The sequence below is a fragment of the Patella vulgata genome, chromosome 2 (genome assembly GCF_932274485.2).
Source record: "Patella vulgata chromosome 2, xgPatVulg1.2, whole genome shotgun sequence".
Lineage (NCBI taxonomy): Eukaryota > Metazoa > Mollusca > Gastropoda > Patellidae > Patella > Patella vulgata.
The window spans coordinates 76,182,362-76,203,428 of NC_065880.2; the positions used below are offsets into that span (position 1 = coordinate 76,182,362).

General features: G+C 38.6%; 1 protein-coding gene across 1 annotated transcript; it reads left to right on the forward strand.

Annotated features, from left to right (window-relative positions):
* The first annotated feature begins 1,698 nt into the window (after nucleotides 1–1,698).
* On the forward strand, nucleotides 1,699–15,185 carry LOC126812546 (putative carbonic anhydrase 1). The gene is made up of 8 exons (XM_050539003.2): nucleotides 1,699–2,081; nucleotides 5,309–5,509; nucleotides 6,965–7,131; nucleotides 8,484–8,576; nucleotides 10,184–10,265; nucleotides 12,513–12,653; nucleotides 13,044–13,201; nucleotides 15,054–15,185. Exons 1-8 carry the CDS (start codon nucleotides 1,817–1,819, stop codon nucleotides 15,183–15,185), a joined length of 1,239 nt encoding a protein of 412 aa, XP_050394960.2. The 5' UTR covers nucleotides 1,699–1,816.
* Nucleotides 15,186–21,067: the final 5,882 nt, after the last annotated feature.

A 21,067-nucleotide genomic window follows, 5' to 3' on the forward strand; every position in this document is an offset into this window, starting at 1 on the left:
ATAAGTGATTCTCACAAAATTGCCTATTTCCCGTAAATGTCAAAAATTTAAAATGAATTATGGATTTTTTTTTCTCTTATATAAATTATGACTAATATATGCCCTTGAAAATAGTTATGGTTCAGCCTTATGATCCAAACTGTAGGAAAACGAAATTCGCAAATTGACTTCTGTCTTGCACTACTCATTTATAAGGGAAGCCAGCTAAATTTTAACCCCCTAAAAGTGTTTCGAAAAGGTAAAAAAATGCACGTTTTCTAAGGTTTGTTCAGCTATTAATAAAATTAATGGATTAAAAATATTTATGCCCAAAGTGCCATATCGCAGCACATATAATAATGTAATATTAATATTTATATTATGAACGGATTTACGTTCAATCGTTTCTGTTTTTACTGTAATTTCTGATCAGTTATGATGGACGGAATACACGAAGAGTGCATATTGAATGGCAGTCTTTGGCGTTTGGTTATTCCAGTGTACTCCGGTAGTCTTCCCTTGTAGGATATGTTTAGCCTCGTTCATCGAGTCGCTTATTACAAATGTCACCCGAAAGGATTCTGGCACGCGATTCGTGTACCAAGTTTAAAATGTTTATTGTCTTAAATAGTGGATAGAAGAAGTCCATCTTTTCACGGTAAAACATCAACATATGGCAATAAATCGAGAAAAAAACAGCACGAAATGGCAATAAATGAACAAATAAATATTAAAAACTAATAATTTAGAACACTGAATAAAGAGCTGTTTAGTCTTCCATACAATAATTACAACAGCACGAAATGGCAATAAATCTAGAAAAAAAAACTAAACTAAATAGCTATCGATCGATCTATGACATCAGGATGTAATATTTGACGTTTTGAACGCTCCAAAGATCATACTAGCAATAAAATATTACTACAACACCATACATTCAAAATACTTCTTACTTGCAAAAAAAATGTGCATATATAAACCGTACATAACTGATTAAACATACATTATGCAAGATCTAAATCTGCAAATTGCAGGTCTTTCTTTAGGTCTGAAATGTTATCTAAATTATTAATTAGACATTAATTACTTATGCAGCCCATAATCAACTCTCGATGTCATCGCAAGCCTGCGACCTTTATTGGATTAGGTCCCGATTTGCTGTTCGACTTCCATTCATGATTTAATAATGAAATGGATAATCGAGACGATGTTGGGTTTTTTTTTACCGTACCGACTATAGTAATGATGATCGAGGCTAGGCCGAAAATTCAATCGCTAAAATCTCGGTTCAGAGTGGATCAATTTGATTGAAATTTTCAGCAAATTCCCTTTACATTATCTAATTTTTAACGATTATAGTGAGAACTGCCAGATCTATATCTAATCTCCCATAATGTATCTTTAATTCAGGCTTCAGTCACTTTTCTTTTCTTTTTTTTTGGGGGGGGGGGGCTAAAAAAAGATAACCTCAAAGTATTTAGTTGCAAAACATGTTCATATATAAACATTATATAACTGATTGATTAATTCAGACTTCACCCATTTATCAAATATTTTTTGCCTTATGTACAACTGTGATTGATAGGTAGCATCTTGCATAAATAAGGCACTGTCACCCTTGTTTTGTCGACTTATCTGTAGCTACCAGAGTAGGTCGCCAACATATTTGAAAAACAGCAGCATGCGTGTGTTACGGGGAATAAGCTTAGTGGTGCTTTGCTTAGCTCTTGTTGCATCGGCTAGAAATGGTAAGCAAGGCCAAGAAGTACCTATTTCTGAACGTGCCCAGCCATCAAGGTATGCTAATTATGAACCCTCTAATTACGCTGCAGAACGCATGGGTGAAGTTAGGTACAGTAGTGGACGCCACGACCAAAATGTTGAAGGTAATGGTCAATATTATTACACTACTAAAGGCTCCGACCAAGATGCTGATGCCAATACAGAAAGCATAGATGGAATGTTGGATCAGCAAGATGCCCAGTATGCCCAGTATGCCCAAGAGGAGCCAGAAAGTGTTGGAAGTCCTCTTGTAGGTGACAGGCTTTTATGTCCAGATGAAGGTAAAACCTGTTTCCGGTACAATCGAGATTCTGGTCTTAGTAAGTATTTTGATTATTTCTATCGATGATTGGGTCGTGGATGCTTCATTGATGCTATATGGGGGATGTTGGCTGCCAGAGTTCATGATTATAGATTGAATGACAGGTTATGTCAGCTAGGGTTAGATTTAAGAATTTGGGGGAGGGGTTAAGTCTCCACATAAGCACTGATCTAGGATGATAAAAAATTTAGTTCGTGATATTTCCCAGTTTTATAAAAAAAGAAATACATACAATACATTAGATTTATATACGAGGGTGATTTCACTGAGGTTTTTTTTGGTGTTGGTGGCGCTGATGGTCTTCCTTGGGTGGTGCTTGTGATATTCTGGTATTTTTGTTTCTTAAGAAAAGAGAATAAATTTGAGGCTCTCGGGTAAGAGCTACATTAGTGTGTTTCTTACTAAGACTTGGATTTTCTAAAAATGTGTTTGTTCCACTATCATCGGGTTAGGGCTAGGAATTCTTATATCTAGTTGATTTTATTTACTAACGGTTAGGGCTAGGGTTTGATGTATGGTTTGTTTTGGGTTAAGGTGACGACTGGTCTTATTTAATCTAATTTACTGTACACTAAGTTGTCGTTCAGATTTTTATTTTTAGAATATGCAATAATATGTTTCTGTGTGAAGATTTTCGGGTGATTTTCCTGGAGGTCAATATAGATGTTTTTGATGATTTTGGACGCACTTGCTGCTGTTGCGCTAAACGGGATTACAAAAGAGGCTATTGCGCTAGTCTTATGAATATTCAAACCTACGGGGCTGTTGTTTTCAATTTGTCAGTCCAGAATTGTTCCCTAGTTAGCCTAAACGTTTTAATTTCTTCTGAGTTTCAAAGTCGCTCTTCGTCTTTTCTATTGGCGAGACAATGAGATCAGAAATGTCATGATTTGGTTGGTTGAAGTGAATTGAGACCGGTTTGTCTTTTCTGGTGACTATGTCTGACCGGCGACCGGTCTCCCCTACATATCGTTTGTCACATTGTCTACATGAAATTAGATAAATTATGTTTGAACTGCTGCATGAAAGTTGGTCTAATATTGGGAATTGCGTGCCAGATATTTTGTTATTGAACTGGTCGGATATGTTTATAATTTTGCATGTTTGACGTCTGGGATGGTCACAAGGTTCTGTTTTAACTGCTGATTGCATATTGTTTGGTTTGTTTTTTTGGCGGCAAGTTCAGCTAGATATAGTGTTTGGAATATCCCCTTTCTCTGAGTTTGCTAAATACAAGCGTGCATGCCGACTCAAGGTCGAACTTCTGAGTACATATTATATGGAAACGGAGAATCTGAGATTTTATGATGTCAGATAAGTCTTCCCTTTCCCACTCCGCCATGAAGAGATTGGCATAACTCGGGGCTAATCGCTTTCCCATCGCAGTTCCTGGAGACAGGAGGTATACTTGGTCGTTGAATGTGACGTCATTCCTCCTCAGACAAATATCGAGTAATTTAAGGATTCTTCGTCCGGCCTGGATGCTTGTGGGTTCCTAAGAAATACTTTCCAAACTGCTTCAATACCTTTGTTATTATCGATGTTCGTGTACATGCTCTGTACGTCGATGGATAATAAAATGATGTGCTCAGGGACTCTTAACTGTTTGATTTTTGATTTTGTGAAAAACGTCGTTGGTGTCTTTAAGGTAGGAAGCGTGTTTACATGCTAGGGATAATAGGAAATGGTCTATGTATTGTGATAGGTTGTATGATGCGCTGACACAGTCTGATGACAAGTATTTGATACTAAATTTAAAATTTGCTGTAAAACACCATTTCATTTCATTAAAAAAAATTCTTTTCGATTTAATCTTGTGATAGTATATTTGTAATGAATTTGAGAATAAATCTGTTTATTTATTATGGAAAGTGTTCATTTTAAGAAATGAATGTAATCTACATAATACGGTGGCTGATAAGGGACATGAAAAATAGTATCATTTATTTTTTCTAATATTCACCCAAGTCAATTTTAATATAATTTGGGATTTTTTTTTATAATTTTCACGCAAGTCAATTTTAATTTCCACCCAAGTCATTTGTAATATAATTTTTTTTTATAATATTCATCCAAGTCAAATTTAATATAATTTGTTTTTTTTCACCCAAGTCAATTTTACTTTCCACCCAAGTCATTTGTAATATAATTTGTTTTTTAGAATTTTCACCCAGGTCAATTTTAATTTCCACCCAAGTCAGTTTTAATATACTTTTTTTTCTTCTAATTTTCACCCAAGTCAATTTTAATTTCCACCCAAGTCAATTTTAATATAGGCCTAGTTTTTTTTTTGTTTTTTTTTTTTTTTTCTTAATTTTCACCCAAGTCAATTTTTTTTTAATTTTCACCCAAGTCAGTTTTAATTTTCACCCAAGTGATTTGCAATATAATTTGTTTGTTTTTTAATTATCAATTAAGTCATTTGTAATATAATGATGGGCCATTTTGCGTATCTCACCCATTCAGAATTTCCTTGTTTACTGATGTGTTTATTTTATTTCAAGAAGGCGTATTACACAACCAAAATGTTATGATTCGCTCTACAAATGTACAATACATATTGGTATATATAAATGAGATATAAATGAGAGAGAGAGAGCGAGAGAGAGAGAGAGAGAGAGAGAGAGAGAGAGAGAGGTCATTTCAGGACTAACACCTGGTTCAATTATATTTCAATAATTCGCTTAGGCGTAGGGGTCTTTAGCAGTGGTAGGAAACCGAAGGACGCGGAGAAAGCCCAAAAGGTTGGACAGGCTATAAATGACAGACCTAATGATCAACGAACAAGCGTTAACCATTGGACACCCAACGCCCGTATGATAAAAGACGACTTAACATGTTGAAAGGACAATAGCTATAATTTTTTGGAACTCTAAAGTCTTTCTGTATCATTTAAAAAGCAATAGAATCCCTTGCAAATTATAATGATGTGAAAGATGAATATTTCATAGAAATATCGATTTAAAATGGTTCATTTCCGTTTAACATTTACAAATTTACAAATTTATGTTCAATTGAAATTTTAGCGATCTATGCTTGGGTTTTCTCCGGTCCATTGGTTTCCTAACACAACTAAAGGCTCTGTTTGAATTACAATTGAACCATGGGTTATTCTCGGAATGAGATAGTTTGTGTTGAGTGGACAATAAACCCCCATCTATCTCTATCTGTATTTAGTATTATGTCCTTTAAAAGTAACACTTCTTTATTATTCTCTGTATCTAGGACCTCAATGTTGGGCAGGACTTGACAGTTCAATAATAGTCGATGGACCCATTGACAACCAATTTCCTTTAAACAGCTGCTGCGACCGATCTGGAAATTTCCAGTCACCAATTAATGTACATGGCGCTAAAAGAACAGAGAAAAGGCAAGATAAACTGACTTATAACACTGATGACGTCGAAGGTTACCTTGAAAACACCGGTACGTATAAAAAGCAAGTTATACCAGTAACAAATTAAATCCATACACAATACTTCAATTATTTTGAGACTAACATGGGGTTAGTTGCTCTATGGTCACGTGTTCAGTCATACTATCCCGACCCCAGTCCACCCCAACACCCCTGGTCGTCATGTATGAAACTACATATACAATAATATTCTGAACGTTTTATCGTTCTAAATACAAAGATCTGATGAATTTTAAATATGTCAGTATTAGGCATCGAATGCGGGGATATATAAAATATTGTCCCTATAATCATACATCTGGATAATCGTATACGGTCTTGATTATCACATTGCAAATTGTATTGGAATATTTAACCCACCCTCAGCCTCCAGGTGATTGGAAATCATATTAATTTGGGTTAAATGTTAGTGACTGTCGTCCTACTGCAAGCCATCGCACATCCTTATTATAATGTTTCTAGAGAGACAACGCAGAGCAGTCAACACCCGCTTGTCGCCATAGTAGGCCTACCTGTCCCAGGAGCAGAGAGAAGTTTTATGTTCCGGAGCAAGTACATTTTACCCCCTCCCTCACCCCAACCGGTGCACGGGCATTAACACAAGACTATACAATACACTACAATACAATACATTTATGTTCAACAATGTTTATTTTTAATAACCGAAATAAAATAAACCAAGTACGAACAATCCAAACCATTAGACAAAATTCGAAGTCCTAAAAACGGTATCGGCAAAATAGTGTAATCAGCAAATGAAAAAGGTTTACTCGCATTGGACTATAATACATCTCAAATTCATCTTCTGCTGAACAGATAATAAGGGGATGGGAACTACATGACTTCTCCCATACCTATCATACGCTAGATTGACTCTTCTGGTTAGTTTCATAGGAAACATTTGTCTACAATTTCACCATCGGCGAAAACGGGCGTTAAATCTCCATTAACGACCAACGGGTCTCAGTAATAGTAACAAGATATTGAATTTTGTATACAACTTATATATTGTGGCTACTACGGGGGTTTACTGTTTTGGCTGCACTGTCGAGTGAGTACGGCGCTAGATCAGTAATCAGAGGGTGCTTGTTTCTATCCCTGTGTTGGACGAGAAATTCCTCGTGCATTCCGTTTGTCAGAAATGCAGTGAAATCAAACCCATGAACTTGACAGATCTTTCATCGCACTATTTTACAGCACCCATGAGAACATTTCCCGCCCCCTCGTTGCACTGAGCTAGTTACGACCCTGCGAGCATGAAACATTATCTAGTCGTTTGTCTGAGATGAAAACCGAGCCATCGGGATTGTAGAACCTAAGGTAGTCCAGTAGTAAATAGGCCATAGCGCCGGCAAATGCCCCTCCTTGCACATTGCATGGCTATGTCCGTCTTCATTACTTCGCTTGGCATTGAAAATTGGGACGTTAAACCGCATTCTTTTTCTTTTCATGTTTGTCGATTTCAGGCGTCTATTACAAGTATGTTGTGACTGGAGAAAAACCAGTACTCACTGGAGCCCCATCTCGAGACGGCTTGGGCTATGTTCTGGACAGTGTACATTTTCATATTGGTAAAAAGGGCGAAAAACGACAAACGGAACATCTGATTCATGGTAAATCTTTTTCTGCTGAGGTAGGTATCCAGTGGTTTCTTTTTTCATCGGTGTTGGTCGAATTTCCAATTCATCCAAAGAGTTAAGAAGTAAAATATGGGATGATATGATGTTTATCGTAACAAATAGCATTCGGAATCAATTCCTATGCTTTTCAATTCAATTTTCGTTTGCATTCTGTTTACTATGAATCAAGATTAGTTTATTTCATCATCCCTAATCATCCTTATCCTCATTCTTATTATCCTTACCATCATCTTCCTCAATCTCATCCTCATGATCATCAACCTTTTCATCACCCTCATTATCACCTTCTTCATCACAATCATCGTCCTCTCGTCATCATCCCATCACTATCATCTTCCTCATCCTTCTCACCATCATCTTCTCATCATCATCTTCCTTATCACCATCCTCGTTATCCTCATTCATCACCATCATTCTCATCCTGGTCTTCCTCACCGTCATCTTCCTCATTCTTATCACCTGTATCCGTACCCCTACACCTTCCTGATCTCCATCCCCATCCTCATCACTATCCCCATCCTCCTCACCATTAGCTTCCTCATTCCTATTACCCTCATCTTTATCTCATCACCTTTCTCATCCTCACCCTCACACCTCTCCTCATCATCCAGCTTATGACCTTCATCTTCATCCTCATCCTCACCGTCCTTACCGGAATCAAGATTAGTTTATTTCATCATCCCTATCATTCTTATCCTCATTTTTATTATCCTTACCATCATCTTCCTCAATCTCATCCTCATGATCATCAACTTTCTCATCACCATCATTGTCACCTTCTTCATCACAATCATCGTCCTCTCGTCATCATCACCATCACTATCATCTTCATCTTCCTCATCCTTCTCACCATTATCTTCTCATCATCATCTTCCTTATCACTATCCTCGTCATCCTCATCTTCCTTATCACTATCATCGTTCTCATTCATCACCATCATTCTCATCCTGGTCTTCCTCACCGTCATCTTCCTTATTCTTATCACCTGTATCCGTATCCCTACACTTTCCTGATCCCCATCTCCATCCCCATCCTCATCACTATCCTCATCCTCCTCACCATCATCTTCATCATTCTCATTACCCTCATCTTTATCTTGTCACCTTTCTCATCCTCACCCTCACACCTCTCCTCATCATCCAGCTTATGACCCTCATGTTCATCCTCATCCTCACCGTCCTTATGACCCTCATCATACTTATGACCCTCATCTTCACCCTTATTTTCGCGCCAACCCTCACCCTCATCCTCTTTATCCATCCTCGCCCTCACCTTATTCTCTTTCCTATCCTCTTCCTCCACCTCCCCATCCTTATTCTTATTCTTATTATTATTATTATTACAGGCTCATGTTGTACACCACAGACAAGACTATGAAGACTTAGAAGAAGCCACTGCTCATCCAGATGGCCTTCTGGTTATCTCCATCATGTTTACGGTAATATAAGTTCTCAATCTTTGTCTTGGTTGGTGGCTACAGCGGGACGTGACAAACCACTTTAAGGGTGATATCAGAATCTGTCTACTAAATATACCTAGCAACTAAATCCTTTGGTCAAAATGAAATTATGGAAACGGGTTGTTCTGATTAGTGACTGAGAAACTCTATACAAATTATTAAAGTTGCATTATGTACAATTTAGCTAAATTGTTATAATAGTTAAAAACTAAATCATGAAGAGGAATGTTTCATTCATATTACTTCATTCTAAGCGACATTAGGCGTGTTTGGAGAATAGCGGAGTCTTGTTGGTTGTCATTGCTACCGTTGTTACGTTAATTAAGAAAGTCTCGATTATCCATTTTTTAATTAAATCATTAACTGCCAATTGTTTTTAAATCCGTTGAAAATCTCGAGCATCCGATGGCACCGAGACTTGATTATGGTCTTGGAAAGTTAATAAATGTCTAGTTATATGATATTTTAATGCCTATAGAAATATATGCAAATAGGCAGATTTAGCTCTTACATAATGCATCTTTAAGCACAATTATGTAAGCACAAAATCATCCCACAAAATCAAATGATATCAACAGTTTTATTTCTTTACCCAAATCAAGGAGGCCTTTTTAAATTAAGCCTTTTTTCTAAGATATTTTCTAAGCGTCTAAGATAGTATGATGGCGGACATATTCTGGTATGCAGTCAGCTTATCTTTTGAAAATTTCTATAGACTAATGATTTGATATTATTGTTTATTTCTTGCTATGTATATGTAGTTTGTGCTATTAATTTTGAAAACGGAAGCGGAATAAACACTTCTCAAATTCTTTAGTTAAAGTTATTGTTCAGTTATATTTGATAATTGTTTATGAATAGGATAACCCGGCGAAAACCAATGTACACGTTAGTACAGAAGTGACCTAGGTTGTGTGTGGGGTGTACGTTAAGACACATCTCTCAAGGGACAACGTATAGTCGTTCGACATACCGTGTACACATTGGCGTGCATGTAAAAGAACCTTTGACAATTGTAATTCGATATAAGAGTAGGCCACAGTGCCGCTGATCGGGCACAATTGCCCTCATAGTACACTGTATGGGGTATGCATTGGAGAACAGTAGGATGTTAAAGATACATTATGGGAGATTAGATAAAGAGTTGGCAGTTCTCACTATAATAGTTAAGAACTAGATAATGTAAAGGGAATTTGCTGAAAATTCCAATCAAATGGATCCACTCTGAACCGAGATTTTAGCGATTGAATTTTCGGCCTAGCCTCGATCATCATTTCTAAAGTCGATACGATAAAAAAAAACATAGTCTCGATTATCCATTTCATGATTAAATCATGAATGAAAGTTGAGCAGCAAAAATGTTGAGCAGCAAATCGGATCCTAATCGAGAAAAGTTAGAAAGCTAGCGTTGACATCGACAGTTGATTATGGTCTGGATAAGTTAATTAATGTCTAATTAATAATTTAGAAATCATTACAGGCCTAAAGAAAGATCTGCAATAGGTAGATTTAGTTCATACATAATGTATGTTTAAAAACATATTTCATTTCTCTCTCTCTATCGCCCCCGCTATCTCTGTTTTCAGCACAAAGGAGAAAAGAGTCGCGCCTTCAACACCATCTTCAGACACTTTGATGAGGTTAGACGCTATACAGCTGCAGATTTTGGTCAGTTTACAAGCTTTTATATTTTAACATAGTACTTAAAACTGCTGATCATCAGCTTAGATCTAATTGATAAGGCCAACTTTAAGTTTGGTCAAAGGTCACGAGATGTAAACAGGGCTAGCACTAATCCCAACTTCAACCCCAACCCCAACCATAACCCTGTATTTAGTAATTGACACGGAGAGGAATTTATATAAGCTTCGGCTTGTTTTCTAACCATTACATCAGTGTTGTAAATAATCTTGTTGTACGTGAAATAAAAATATTGACCTAGCCCGGGCCTAACGCTTACCCTGACCTTAACCTACAATCTCGCCAACAATCACGTGCCCTAAGCCTATTTACATCTCAGCGACCTTGACGAAAATTGTGTGTGGCCTTAACAAATAGATCTAGCCCTGATCATCATTTATATTTTTGCGCTCACTATGTTTGGGGTATGTTCAACAATTACTAAAGATTTTTTATTTTATTTTATTTAAAAGAATAGAATGTTTAGAGTATGTTCAACAATTATTAAAACTTTTTATTTTATTTTATCTAACAGAATAGAATGTTCGGAGTATGTTCAACAATTTTATTTTTGAAATTCGGAAAAGTCTCTTCATATTACAACATGTCAGATGCACATGCATTGACATCGTGCATGTTTCCCCGTTCATGTAATAGATTACCAAATCAGATTAAAATACAGGTTTATATATCGTACTTGTTGTAAAGGACAATATTGGTGTCCGTCATTATCACATGTGTGATAGAACTGGTTTAACACGTTCCAAATATAATTTTAACACAGAGATCATTGCTACGATAGATGCGTTATGAAGCGTTCAAGAAAGGGAAGTGACAAACGGAAAAGGAAAACAGGAGTTATCCTTCTATATAACTAACTGAAGTGACGAGTGAAAACAGATTCACGGGCGAAATTCTGCTCACTAATAATTCCTTAGAAGACGAGAAGTTGTTATATGAGACTGTGGGAGGATATCTGAAAAGTCAAAAAAATAATTGACTCTCACTAGAAAAGAGAAAACGAGAAAAATAGAAAAAGTCAGAGCATTATAAAGTATAGAATGAAGAAAAACAAGTGAATGTGCGGACTATTTCTATTTTTCTCGTTTTCCCTTATCTAGTGACATTCAATTACTTTTTTGAATTATCAGATATCCCCTCACAGCCTCACATAACAACTTTTGGTCTTCGAACGAATCATTAGTGAGCAGAAATTTGCCCGTGTATCTGTTATCACTCGTCACTTCAGTTAGTTATATAGAAGGATAACTCGTGCATTCCTTTTGCGTTCGTCACTTCCCTTTCTTGAAAGCTTCACAACGCATCTATCGTAGCAATGATATCTGAATTAAAATTATATTTGGAACGTATTTAACCAGTGCTATCACCTATGTGATAATAACTGACACCAATATTGTCCTTTAATCGTCTTTAGTCCCTATAAGGAACATGAGATGGAATGTTGTTTACCGTTCCGTCAACACCATTTTATTTCGGGCTTTTTTGAGACTAACAAATTGAATTTTGTTTTCAAATAATATGTAAGTCCATGTATACCGCTCTGAAATGAAATGAAATGGGGTTTAACGTCCTACTGTTCTGCTCGTAAACTGGGCTAATGAAGACGGGCACACGCCATACAGTGTGCTATGAGGGAAATTTTGCCCGGCCTACTCTTATATCGAATTCCAACTACCAAGGGATCTTTTACGTGCACGCCAATATGTAAACGGGACCTCGGTTTTCCGTCCCATCTGAACGACTAGATAGCTGTCCTTGTCAGGTCTGGATGAACACCCGACCTCCAGGCTAGTGAGCCAGCGTCTTACCCACTTAACCACGTGATCCCCGTATACCGCTCTAATTCCGCATATACTAATGCTCATGGCGCTACAAAAACCACAATCACTCTTGCAAATATTTCTCAAATAAGTATATTCTTAGACAGGATTTAAAGGAGTCCAAACAATGGGCAGGATCTAAATTTGTATGTAATTGTTACTTGTGCAATCCGAGTGTACTACTTTTTGACTGGGCAGTGGCGTTTCCGCCTACCTCTAATCAGGAGGTCACCGCTTTGACTACGAAAGTTCCTCGGGATTTTCCTGCCAAGACATCATATGGTACAAAAAAAAATCCCGTTTCCCTGAACACATTTGTGTTGGCGGAAATGCCAACAACAACTGTCCCTCATAACAACTGTTGATGTAGCAATTATATGTTCGTGTATTGTAGATAATGTGTGTGCTCTAGAGAACAGGAGATTAGCTAATCTGGAGTTGTTGGGAATAGGGGATGAAAAGGAAGAGTGTTTAAGAGTAAACAGTAATCGTCAAAGTGACAATTGTGCTCTTTTGGAATCAGGACCCGGATGTGGTGAGTTTTATATCAGAGATTTAACGCCCACTCGAGACAAACTAAGTAATTTCGGGACCAACATATGGTTCAATTTTATTTCAATAGTTCGCCTTAGCCGCGAGAGGAGGACATGGAGAAAAACCACGAGTTTAGACAGGCGACCCTACTCCTTGCCACGTACAAGAGGGGGAATCGAAACCACGCCACTTGACTCAATGACAACCTTATAACGCAATACGCATGTGTTAACCATTCGTCCATCCACCCCCGTCAAGACGGGGAGAGAGAAAACACCTTTTACAGACGTTGGTGAAAGAGTGTGGGTGTGTAGGTGCCGTGTAAACTACTTTAAATTGGTTTTATAATTCTACCAACCAAAATATACATAATTAACTTTTCCATTTACAGGGGTACATGTGACTGGTATTAAATTCAACCCACGTTCCTTGTTGCCACTACGTGTACCACGGTATTATTACTATGAAGGGGGTCTGACGTCGCCACCTTGTACCGAAGCTCTTTTGTGGCTAGTTGCAGAAAAACCCAAAAAGATAACTGAATCTACTGTAAGTTCTTGTTTTGAAGGATGGTTCTCGGGCCATATCCACACGTATTTTTGAAGGATGGGCATTGGGCCTCGTCCACACGAAATAAAATGAAATAGGGTTTAACGTCCTACAGGTCTGCTCCAAATAGGGTAATGAAAACGGACATATGCAATACAGTATGAAATGAAGGAATTTTTGTCCAGACATATCGAATTCCAGGTGCCAGGTTATTTCACGGGCATGCTAATGTGTATGCTGGACCTCGTTGTCCCTTGTAAGACACTCCGTCCTACACCAGTGACAAGGGGGGGGAACTACCCTGGAAATTTCCAGGTTAGAGAGTCAACGTCTTACTCACCGAGCCATGATATGGCTTCCCTGTAATTGAAAGAAGAACAAAATATTAACTATGAATAGGTCACTTAGATCGATAAATGGCTCTTTTCCGGTGATGTTTTTACTTGTGGGCTGAAATCACAAACGAGATTTCACCTGGCTTCGCTCGGCTGAACATAAATGTAACCTGACGAATTCCTCTATTTTGAAGTTTTGGTTACACAATGCAGAATTACCAATAATAATTAGACCTGTACTCTGGTTTTGGTGAATTGGGAAGGGTCGCAGGCGTGGGACATGGTGTGGGGGGAGGGGGGGGGGGTGGTCAAATCAAGGTTGGGGAGGCTATCCAATACTCCTTGTTAAGTACAAGCTTAGGATAGAAACCATACACAAGTTTTGGTTAAAAGCGCAGGCATTAGACAATTCGACCACTCCCATTCGCAGCACGGACGTATTTAAGCTATATATTTGATGTCGAAATTATTATTTAATGAAGACATTTTTGTATGTGTTTAATGTCTAAATTGATATCTAAAGGACGCATTATTTTATGTTTCAATGTCTAAATTACCATTTAAAAATATTTTTCGTTTGAATGTTTGAATTACTGCCTAAAGAACACATTTTTCGTTTCAATGTTTGAATTACTTCCTAAAGAACACATTTTGTGTTTTAATATTTGAATCACTGCCTAAAGAACGCATTTTTTCGTTTTAATTTTTGAATTACTGCCTAAGGGACAGGGGCGGATTGGCCCGAAGGGCCGGTCGGACAAAAAATGAAAAAAAATTTGTTTGTCTAATTCGTCTAAAAAAAACCTTTTCTGCTGAACATTATATGGGGGGGGGGGGGTATTGGACCGGCCATGGAGCGACGATGATCATGTTGTATGTGGCCGGTGGCTTTAACGGGTAGCCACGCCATCGCTGGAGTCTGGAATGGGCTGGTATAATAGACTTTCTGGGCCGGGTGTGCAGGGTGTGGGCCGGAATTCGGAATCCTGCAATGGGGATTCCGAATTTCATCCGAAAATTTCATCGGATTCACCCGACGCTGTCGCCAGAAACGTCTGCCGATGGTTCGTAACTCAAAAACAAAATTCAATTTTAAGGCCTCAGCCAAATTTGATGATAGCTGGTCTTGACGATACAATGATAATTAATAATATGATAATTTCACAGGTTGATGGTTGTAAATTACTTGCAGGTCGGGGTTTTGGCCTAAATTAATCGACTATGAGATATATTATTTGACAGAGATTATAATCAAATATGCCACCAAATCGCATATTTGGGGTTCATTTTTCAAATTTTTCATTGGGGAGATCCCCCGCCGCCCCCTCCATCCGGGCTCCGCGGTCAGTAAAAGGGGCCGCTCCGACACGGCAGCCCAGGCCGGTTCCCGGCCCCAATCCGCCCCTGCTAAGGGACACAGTTTTCTATAAATTTTTAAAAAAAAGTATTTAGTTATCTAAGTTTATTGTGTGAATCATTCTTTAGTAAGATATATTTCTTATATTTTTATTTCACAGTTAGATTTACTTTATAAGATGGAAACCAGAATCAGGAAAACAGAACTCGGTGACCATGGTAACCTCCGCCCTCTACAAAGACGAAGTGGAAGAACTATCCGACACCTTCAATACAAAAGAGCCCGTTTATAAAGATAGGTTCCATATAAAGGATTTACTTGTTTTCCTAAAAAGAAATAAACCAATCTGATGCTATACGTTATGGTTTTGTTTCTTTCAATCTAATTATCATATTTTATAAATGATCAATCTGGTTAAAACACAGATCCTATTTCGTTTCGTTTTTATAGTTCAAAATTTCGTTTTACTTGTCTTTACTACACTTGGATCTGGAAGACTTTTTATTTAACTCGTGTTCTGCTTGAAATGATGTGTCAGCCAATCAAATGCCTGTCGAATCGAGTGTTTGACCTTTTTTGCCCGGAACTGTGGGTAATCCACTAGTAACATCAATGCTGATTGGTTCATCAAATGTCTGACGTCATAGGTCTTTTGACCCCCTGACGTGACCTATCGCTAAAACTTGTCAGATCTTCGTGTAGTTTAGGCCATCGAAAGTATAAAAAAACGAAACGAAATATACACCTGTATTTTACTCAGATTGATAAATGATATGATTTGATAAAAAATTTTTTTAGCGTAAATAGTCTCGGTTGTCAAGTAGGCTTACCAATGATAAAAGTAGTCTTGGGTTTCAAGTTTAACTTTTAACGAAGATATGGCAGATATTTTCTAATTCTTTTAATACCATAGACACCCGATGACCTAGAAAGTGGCTAATGTTCTTGTTATATGAATAAATGTCTTAATATATACATAACAATTGAAGATAGGAAAAAGACCACTATGTTATTATTTTAATTAGCCATTACGTTAGCTATAGCTTGCCCTTGTCCTGGTTTCACTACGGCGTTAGCTACATATTGTCTTTACACTCGTTCTACCAAGGCGTTAGCTGTATATTGCCCTTACCCTCGTTCTAATAAAACATTAGCTATATGTTGTCCTTGCTCTCGTTCTACTAAAACATTAGCTATATATTATCCTTACCCTCGATCTCCTACAACATTAGCTATATATTCTCCACACCCTCGTCTTCTAAAACATTAGCTATATACTATTCAAAAAAAGTAGGGGATATTTGATTTTTAAGTGTTATTAAAGTCACCTAATGAAACTGACGAAGAAACAAATGACAAAATGAAATGAAGTTCACATTCATCGATTTATTCCAAATGATCGTTAGACTAAGTAAGGCACAGACTGACCATTATAAGGGAAAAATGATACCCGGGGTCAAACAGCAAAGTTACCACAGCATCACAACCAAGTCAGTAACGGGTAAATCCTCCTCTGTTTGCCAAACAAGCATTGATCCGACGTGGCATACTCCTAATGATCCGTCTAAGGTCATTTTGGTCCAGATTGTCCCATTCCTGTTGCAACGCAGCAGCAAGTTCTTGGACATTGGCAGGACGTTGTTGACGTTGACGTAACCTCTGTCCAAGCATGTCCCAGACATGCTCGATGGGGGAGAGGTCGGGACTCAGTGCTGGCCAAGGTAATGTGGTGATGTTCTGTTGTTGGAGGTAACCTGTAACGATCCTGGCCCTGTGACATCTTGCGTTGTCATCCTGGAATATGAAACGGCGGCCATGACGTCGTGCGAACGGCACAACATGGACTGCCAAGATGTTGTCCCGGTAGTTCTGGCCTGTAACACGCCCTGCAACAACATGTAAAGCCGTTCTTCCAGCAACAGTGATGCCTCCCCACACCATAACAGAACCACCCCCAAATCGATCATGTCTGATGACGTTAACGTCTTGGAAGCGCTCGTTTCGACGACGCCACACCCTCCTATACGTCTGTCCAAAAAAATCAACAGTGAACCTTGACTCATCTGAAAACATCACATTGCTCCAGCGTCGATTATCCCAGTGTTGACGATCCCTACACCAACGACGTCTTGCCTGAATGTGATGATCTCTCAAACAAGGGATCACGCGAGGACGTCGGGCGCGAAGGTGACCCCTATGCAGTCGATTCCGAATCGTCTGGCCACTCACTCTCACACCAGTGTCTGTTTGAAGACGAGCGCTGATCTGATTTGCTGTGATGACACGATTTCTCAAGGCCAAGGTACGGATAAATCGATCCTGGGCTTGAGTTGTCGCCCTTGGTCGACCTGAGCGTGGTCTGTCCTGTACAGATTGTGTATCACGGTATCTGGACCATAGCCTGCTTATGACAGACTGAGAAACATTCATCGTCCGCGCCACAACCGCCTGTGTTGTGCCGATCTGTAGCATGCCAAGGGCACGTAACCTTTCATTTTGGGTAAGCTGACGAATATCAAAATTTGTTTTCTGGTCACTAAAACAATTAAACTGATGTTTCCACCCTGGAATTCAATGCCACAATGACTGTAACATTCAAAGTCAGAGTCGTGCAAATCTTGGGTTGGACCCCCATGATGATCCCAAGCATCACCTGCATTCCATGCGGTAGCTATTGGTGCGTTTGGGCGTCACATGTAACTGGAAATGTTTCTTCTGTTAGGCTCTATAGTGACTTTTTTCGTAGTCATTTGCATATTTTAGTATTATGCCCCCAAAATCAAATATCCCCTACTTTTTTGGAATAGTATATATATTGTCCCTACCCTCATTCTACTACGACGTTAGCTATATATTGTCCCTACCCTCGTTCTTCTACAACGTTAGCTATATATATTGTCCTAACCCTCTTTCAACTACGACGTTAGCTACATCTTGTCTTTACCCTAGTTATACTGTCTTTACCTTCGTCCCAGTACGATGCTAGCTACATCTCGTCTTTACCCTCGTCCCACTATGACGTTGGCTATAATATATTATATTGTCCTTACCAGTTAGGTCTAAATATTAAGGCAGATTTCGTCTAACAATCACGTGACCTAACGAAATGAAATGAAATAGGGTTTAACGTCCTACTGTTCTGCTCCTATACTGGGCTAATGAAGACGGGCATAAGCCATACAGTGTGCTATGAGGGAAATTTTGCCCGGGCAGCGGCACCATCGCCTACTCTTATATCGAATTCCAACTGCCAAGGGATCTTTTACGTGCACGCCAATGTATACACGGGACCTCGGTTTTCCGTCTCATCCGAAGGACTAGACAGCTGTCCTTGTCAGGCCCTCGGTTCTGCACCACTGACAAGGGGAACCACGTCGGAAAATCAGGGTGAACTTTCTCGGCCAATGCAGGGATCGAACACCCGACCTCCAGGCTAGCGAGCCAGCGTCTTAACCAACTAGCCACCGTGGCCCTAACCCTAATCCTAAACCTTACCCTAACCCTCAATGCACATATGGCGTCATTTGTGTTAGACCGTCTTCGATCTAACACTCTACTGCATAAACGGAGTCGCTTTACGCCCATTCTTTTTGCCAAGGTTTTTTGTACGTGCAACCCAATGTGTACACGCCATTGGTTTTCCATTCCAACAGTTGACAAGGCAACACATCTGGGCAGACTGTTAGCTAGACCGGGACATTAAACCCCCCCACATAACAATATGATGTTAATTTTACGTTACATTTACGTAAAAATGGTCAGTCAGTTTACCATCATTTTGCTCATCTTTTTAACGATAATTTTACGTCAGGAAATGACGTTAATCTAACGTAAACTTTACGTCATTTTTACGTTATATTTACGTCATTTTCTGACGTAAATCTAACGTAAACTTTACGTCATTTTCTGACGTAAATCTAACGTAAAATTTGCGTAAAGTTTATGTCATTTTCGTTAGATTTACGTCAGAAAATGACGTAAACTTTACGTTAGATTTACGTCAGAAAATGAGGTAAATGAGGTAAATATAACGTAAAAATGACGTAAACTTTACGCTAGATTAACGTCATTTCCTGACGTTAAATTGTCGTTAAAAGGATGAGCAAAATGATGGATATCTAACCGACCATTATAACGTAAATCTAACATTAAATTAACATCATTTACGGATGCAATTCTAATGTCAAATTTTGATGACCAAAGTTACGAAAATATAACCAACCATTAAAACCTTCAAAATTATTCATTATTTGCGGCAGTAAATGGGAAGTACATTCAATCAATAATCAAATTTTCCTGACCCGTGGGTGAGGCTAAAAGTTGAGTGGTCCAACGTGTGCGCTTTAGATCATAAGGTCTGTCATTGAGTCAAGTGGTTTGTTTCCACACCCAACTTGAACATGGGTTTTCTCTGGGTCCTCCTACTACTAAAGATTCCTGGTGCGGATGAATTATTCAACTTGAATTGAATCACTTAGTCCCAAAGGACAGTTTATTGGATGTTTTACCCCATTGCTCTCTATCTACCCATAACCAGTCAGAATTCTAAATGTATTGCACAGAAAAGTTAAAAATCTAGCAGAATAATATGACAAAATATACTACAAGTATGTATACATATACTTTATTTAAAAGACAAAAATATAATGTTATAAAATACAAAATACACATTTAAATATTAACAGTTTTTATCCACAGCTGTTTGAGAAATGAAGACGGGCATATGCCACACAGTGTGCAGAGCTATGGCGTACTCTTATATAAAATTCCAACTGCCAAGGGATCTTTCACACACACACACTTGAGTTTACACTGTACCTTGTTTTTTTGGTCCCTTCCGTATGACTAGTCAGCCATCCATGTCAGGTCCTCTGTCCGGCATCACTGACAAGGGAAAATGTTCAAGAAAAAGGTCTACATTAGCGCTATGAAAGTGTTGATATGCATATAAGAAAGAAAAAACTGGGATATTGACCAAATTGGGCCAAAACCTATAGCCTCTATCTTATTTGCTCAAGGTATTGATGGAATAGGAGTTAACTTTGGAATGAGTGAAATGAAATGGGGTTTAATGTCCTATTCCGACAGGGCTAATGACATGGAAATATGCTATACAGTGTCCTATTATGGAATTTTATCCAGACAGCGGCGCTAAAGCCTACTCTTATATCGAATTCAAACTGCCAAGGGATCTTTCACGTGCACACCAATGTGTGCACAGGACCTCGGTCATTCGTACCATCCAAACGACTAGACAGCTGTCCCTCCTTGTCAGGCCCTCTGTCCTGCACCTCTGACAAGGGGAGGAAACCAAGTCTGGAAATCACGAAGAACTTTCTCGGCCGACACTGGAATGGAATGTTGTGGAATGCTGAATATTGATAGGTTTCGTCCTCTCATGATTCCAGTGTGTAACACAAATTTGAAAAAGATCAATTAAGAATAAACACAGCATCTATTGCATTTGAAAAAGGGAGAATTAACCAAGGAAGGCAAAGTCCTGAAAAGCTGTATATTGATAATGCTTGTCCTCTCACAATCGGAATGATTCACATTTCACACCCAGTGTACGGACAAACAGGGCCAAAATTGATATGTGGGTGTATAAACAAAGATATATACTACACCAATATTACATGTGTTGCAGAATTGGTTTAACACATTTCAAATATAATTGTAACACGGATATTTGCAATGGTTGATCCATGACAAAAGATTTGAAATATTTTGAAGAGACGCAAAAGGTTACGCCATACAGTGTGCTATAAGGGAAATTTTGCCCGGGCAGCAACGCTATGGCCTACTCTTGTATCGAATTCCAACTGCCAGGGGATCTTTTATGTGCATGCCAATGTGTACACTGGACCTTGGTTTTTTTTTGTCCCATCCAAACGACTAGACAGCTGTCCTCGTCAGGCCCTCCATCCTGCATCACTGACAATGGGAAACCACACCGGAAAATCAGGATGAACTTTCTCGGCCAATGCAGGGATCGAACACCCGACCTCAAGGCTAGCGAGTCAGCGTCTTACCCACTTAGCCACATGATCCCCCCTTGGCCTATGTACATGTAGAGATGAATTTTGAGCTACCTTCATATATATATTTCTATTTTTAAAACCCGCGACAAGTATATTTATATCAAGGATGTAACCATCTATCAGTTAACCCGTC

What these genes read in the sequence shown, in the direction of transcription:
- LOC126812546 (XM_050539003.2), top strand. Translation starts at nt 1,817, where the DNA reads ATGGGTGAAGTTAGGTACAGTAGTGGACGCCACGACCAAAATGTTGAA. An exon ending in GTAAATCTTTTTCTGCTGAG is followed by an intron (nt 7,132 to 8,483) that starts GTAGGTATCCAG and finishes TTATTATTACAG; the next exon opens with GCTCATGTTGTACACCACAG. An exon ending in CTATACAGCTGCAGATTTTG is followed by an intron (nt 10,266 to 12,512) that starts GTCAGTTTACAA and finishes CGTGTATTGTAG; the next exon opens with ATAATGTGTGTGCTCTAGAG.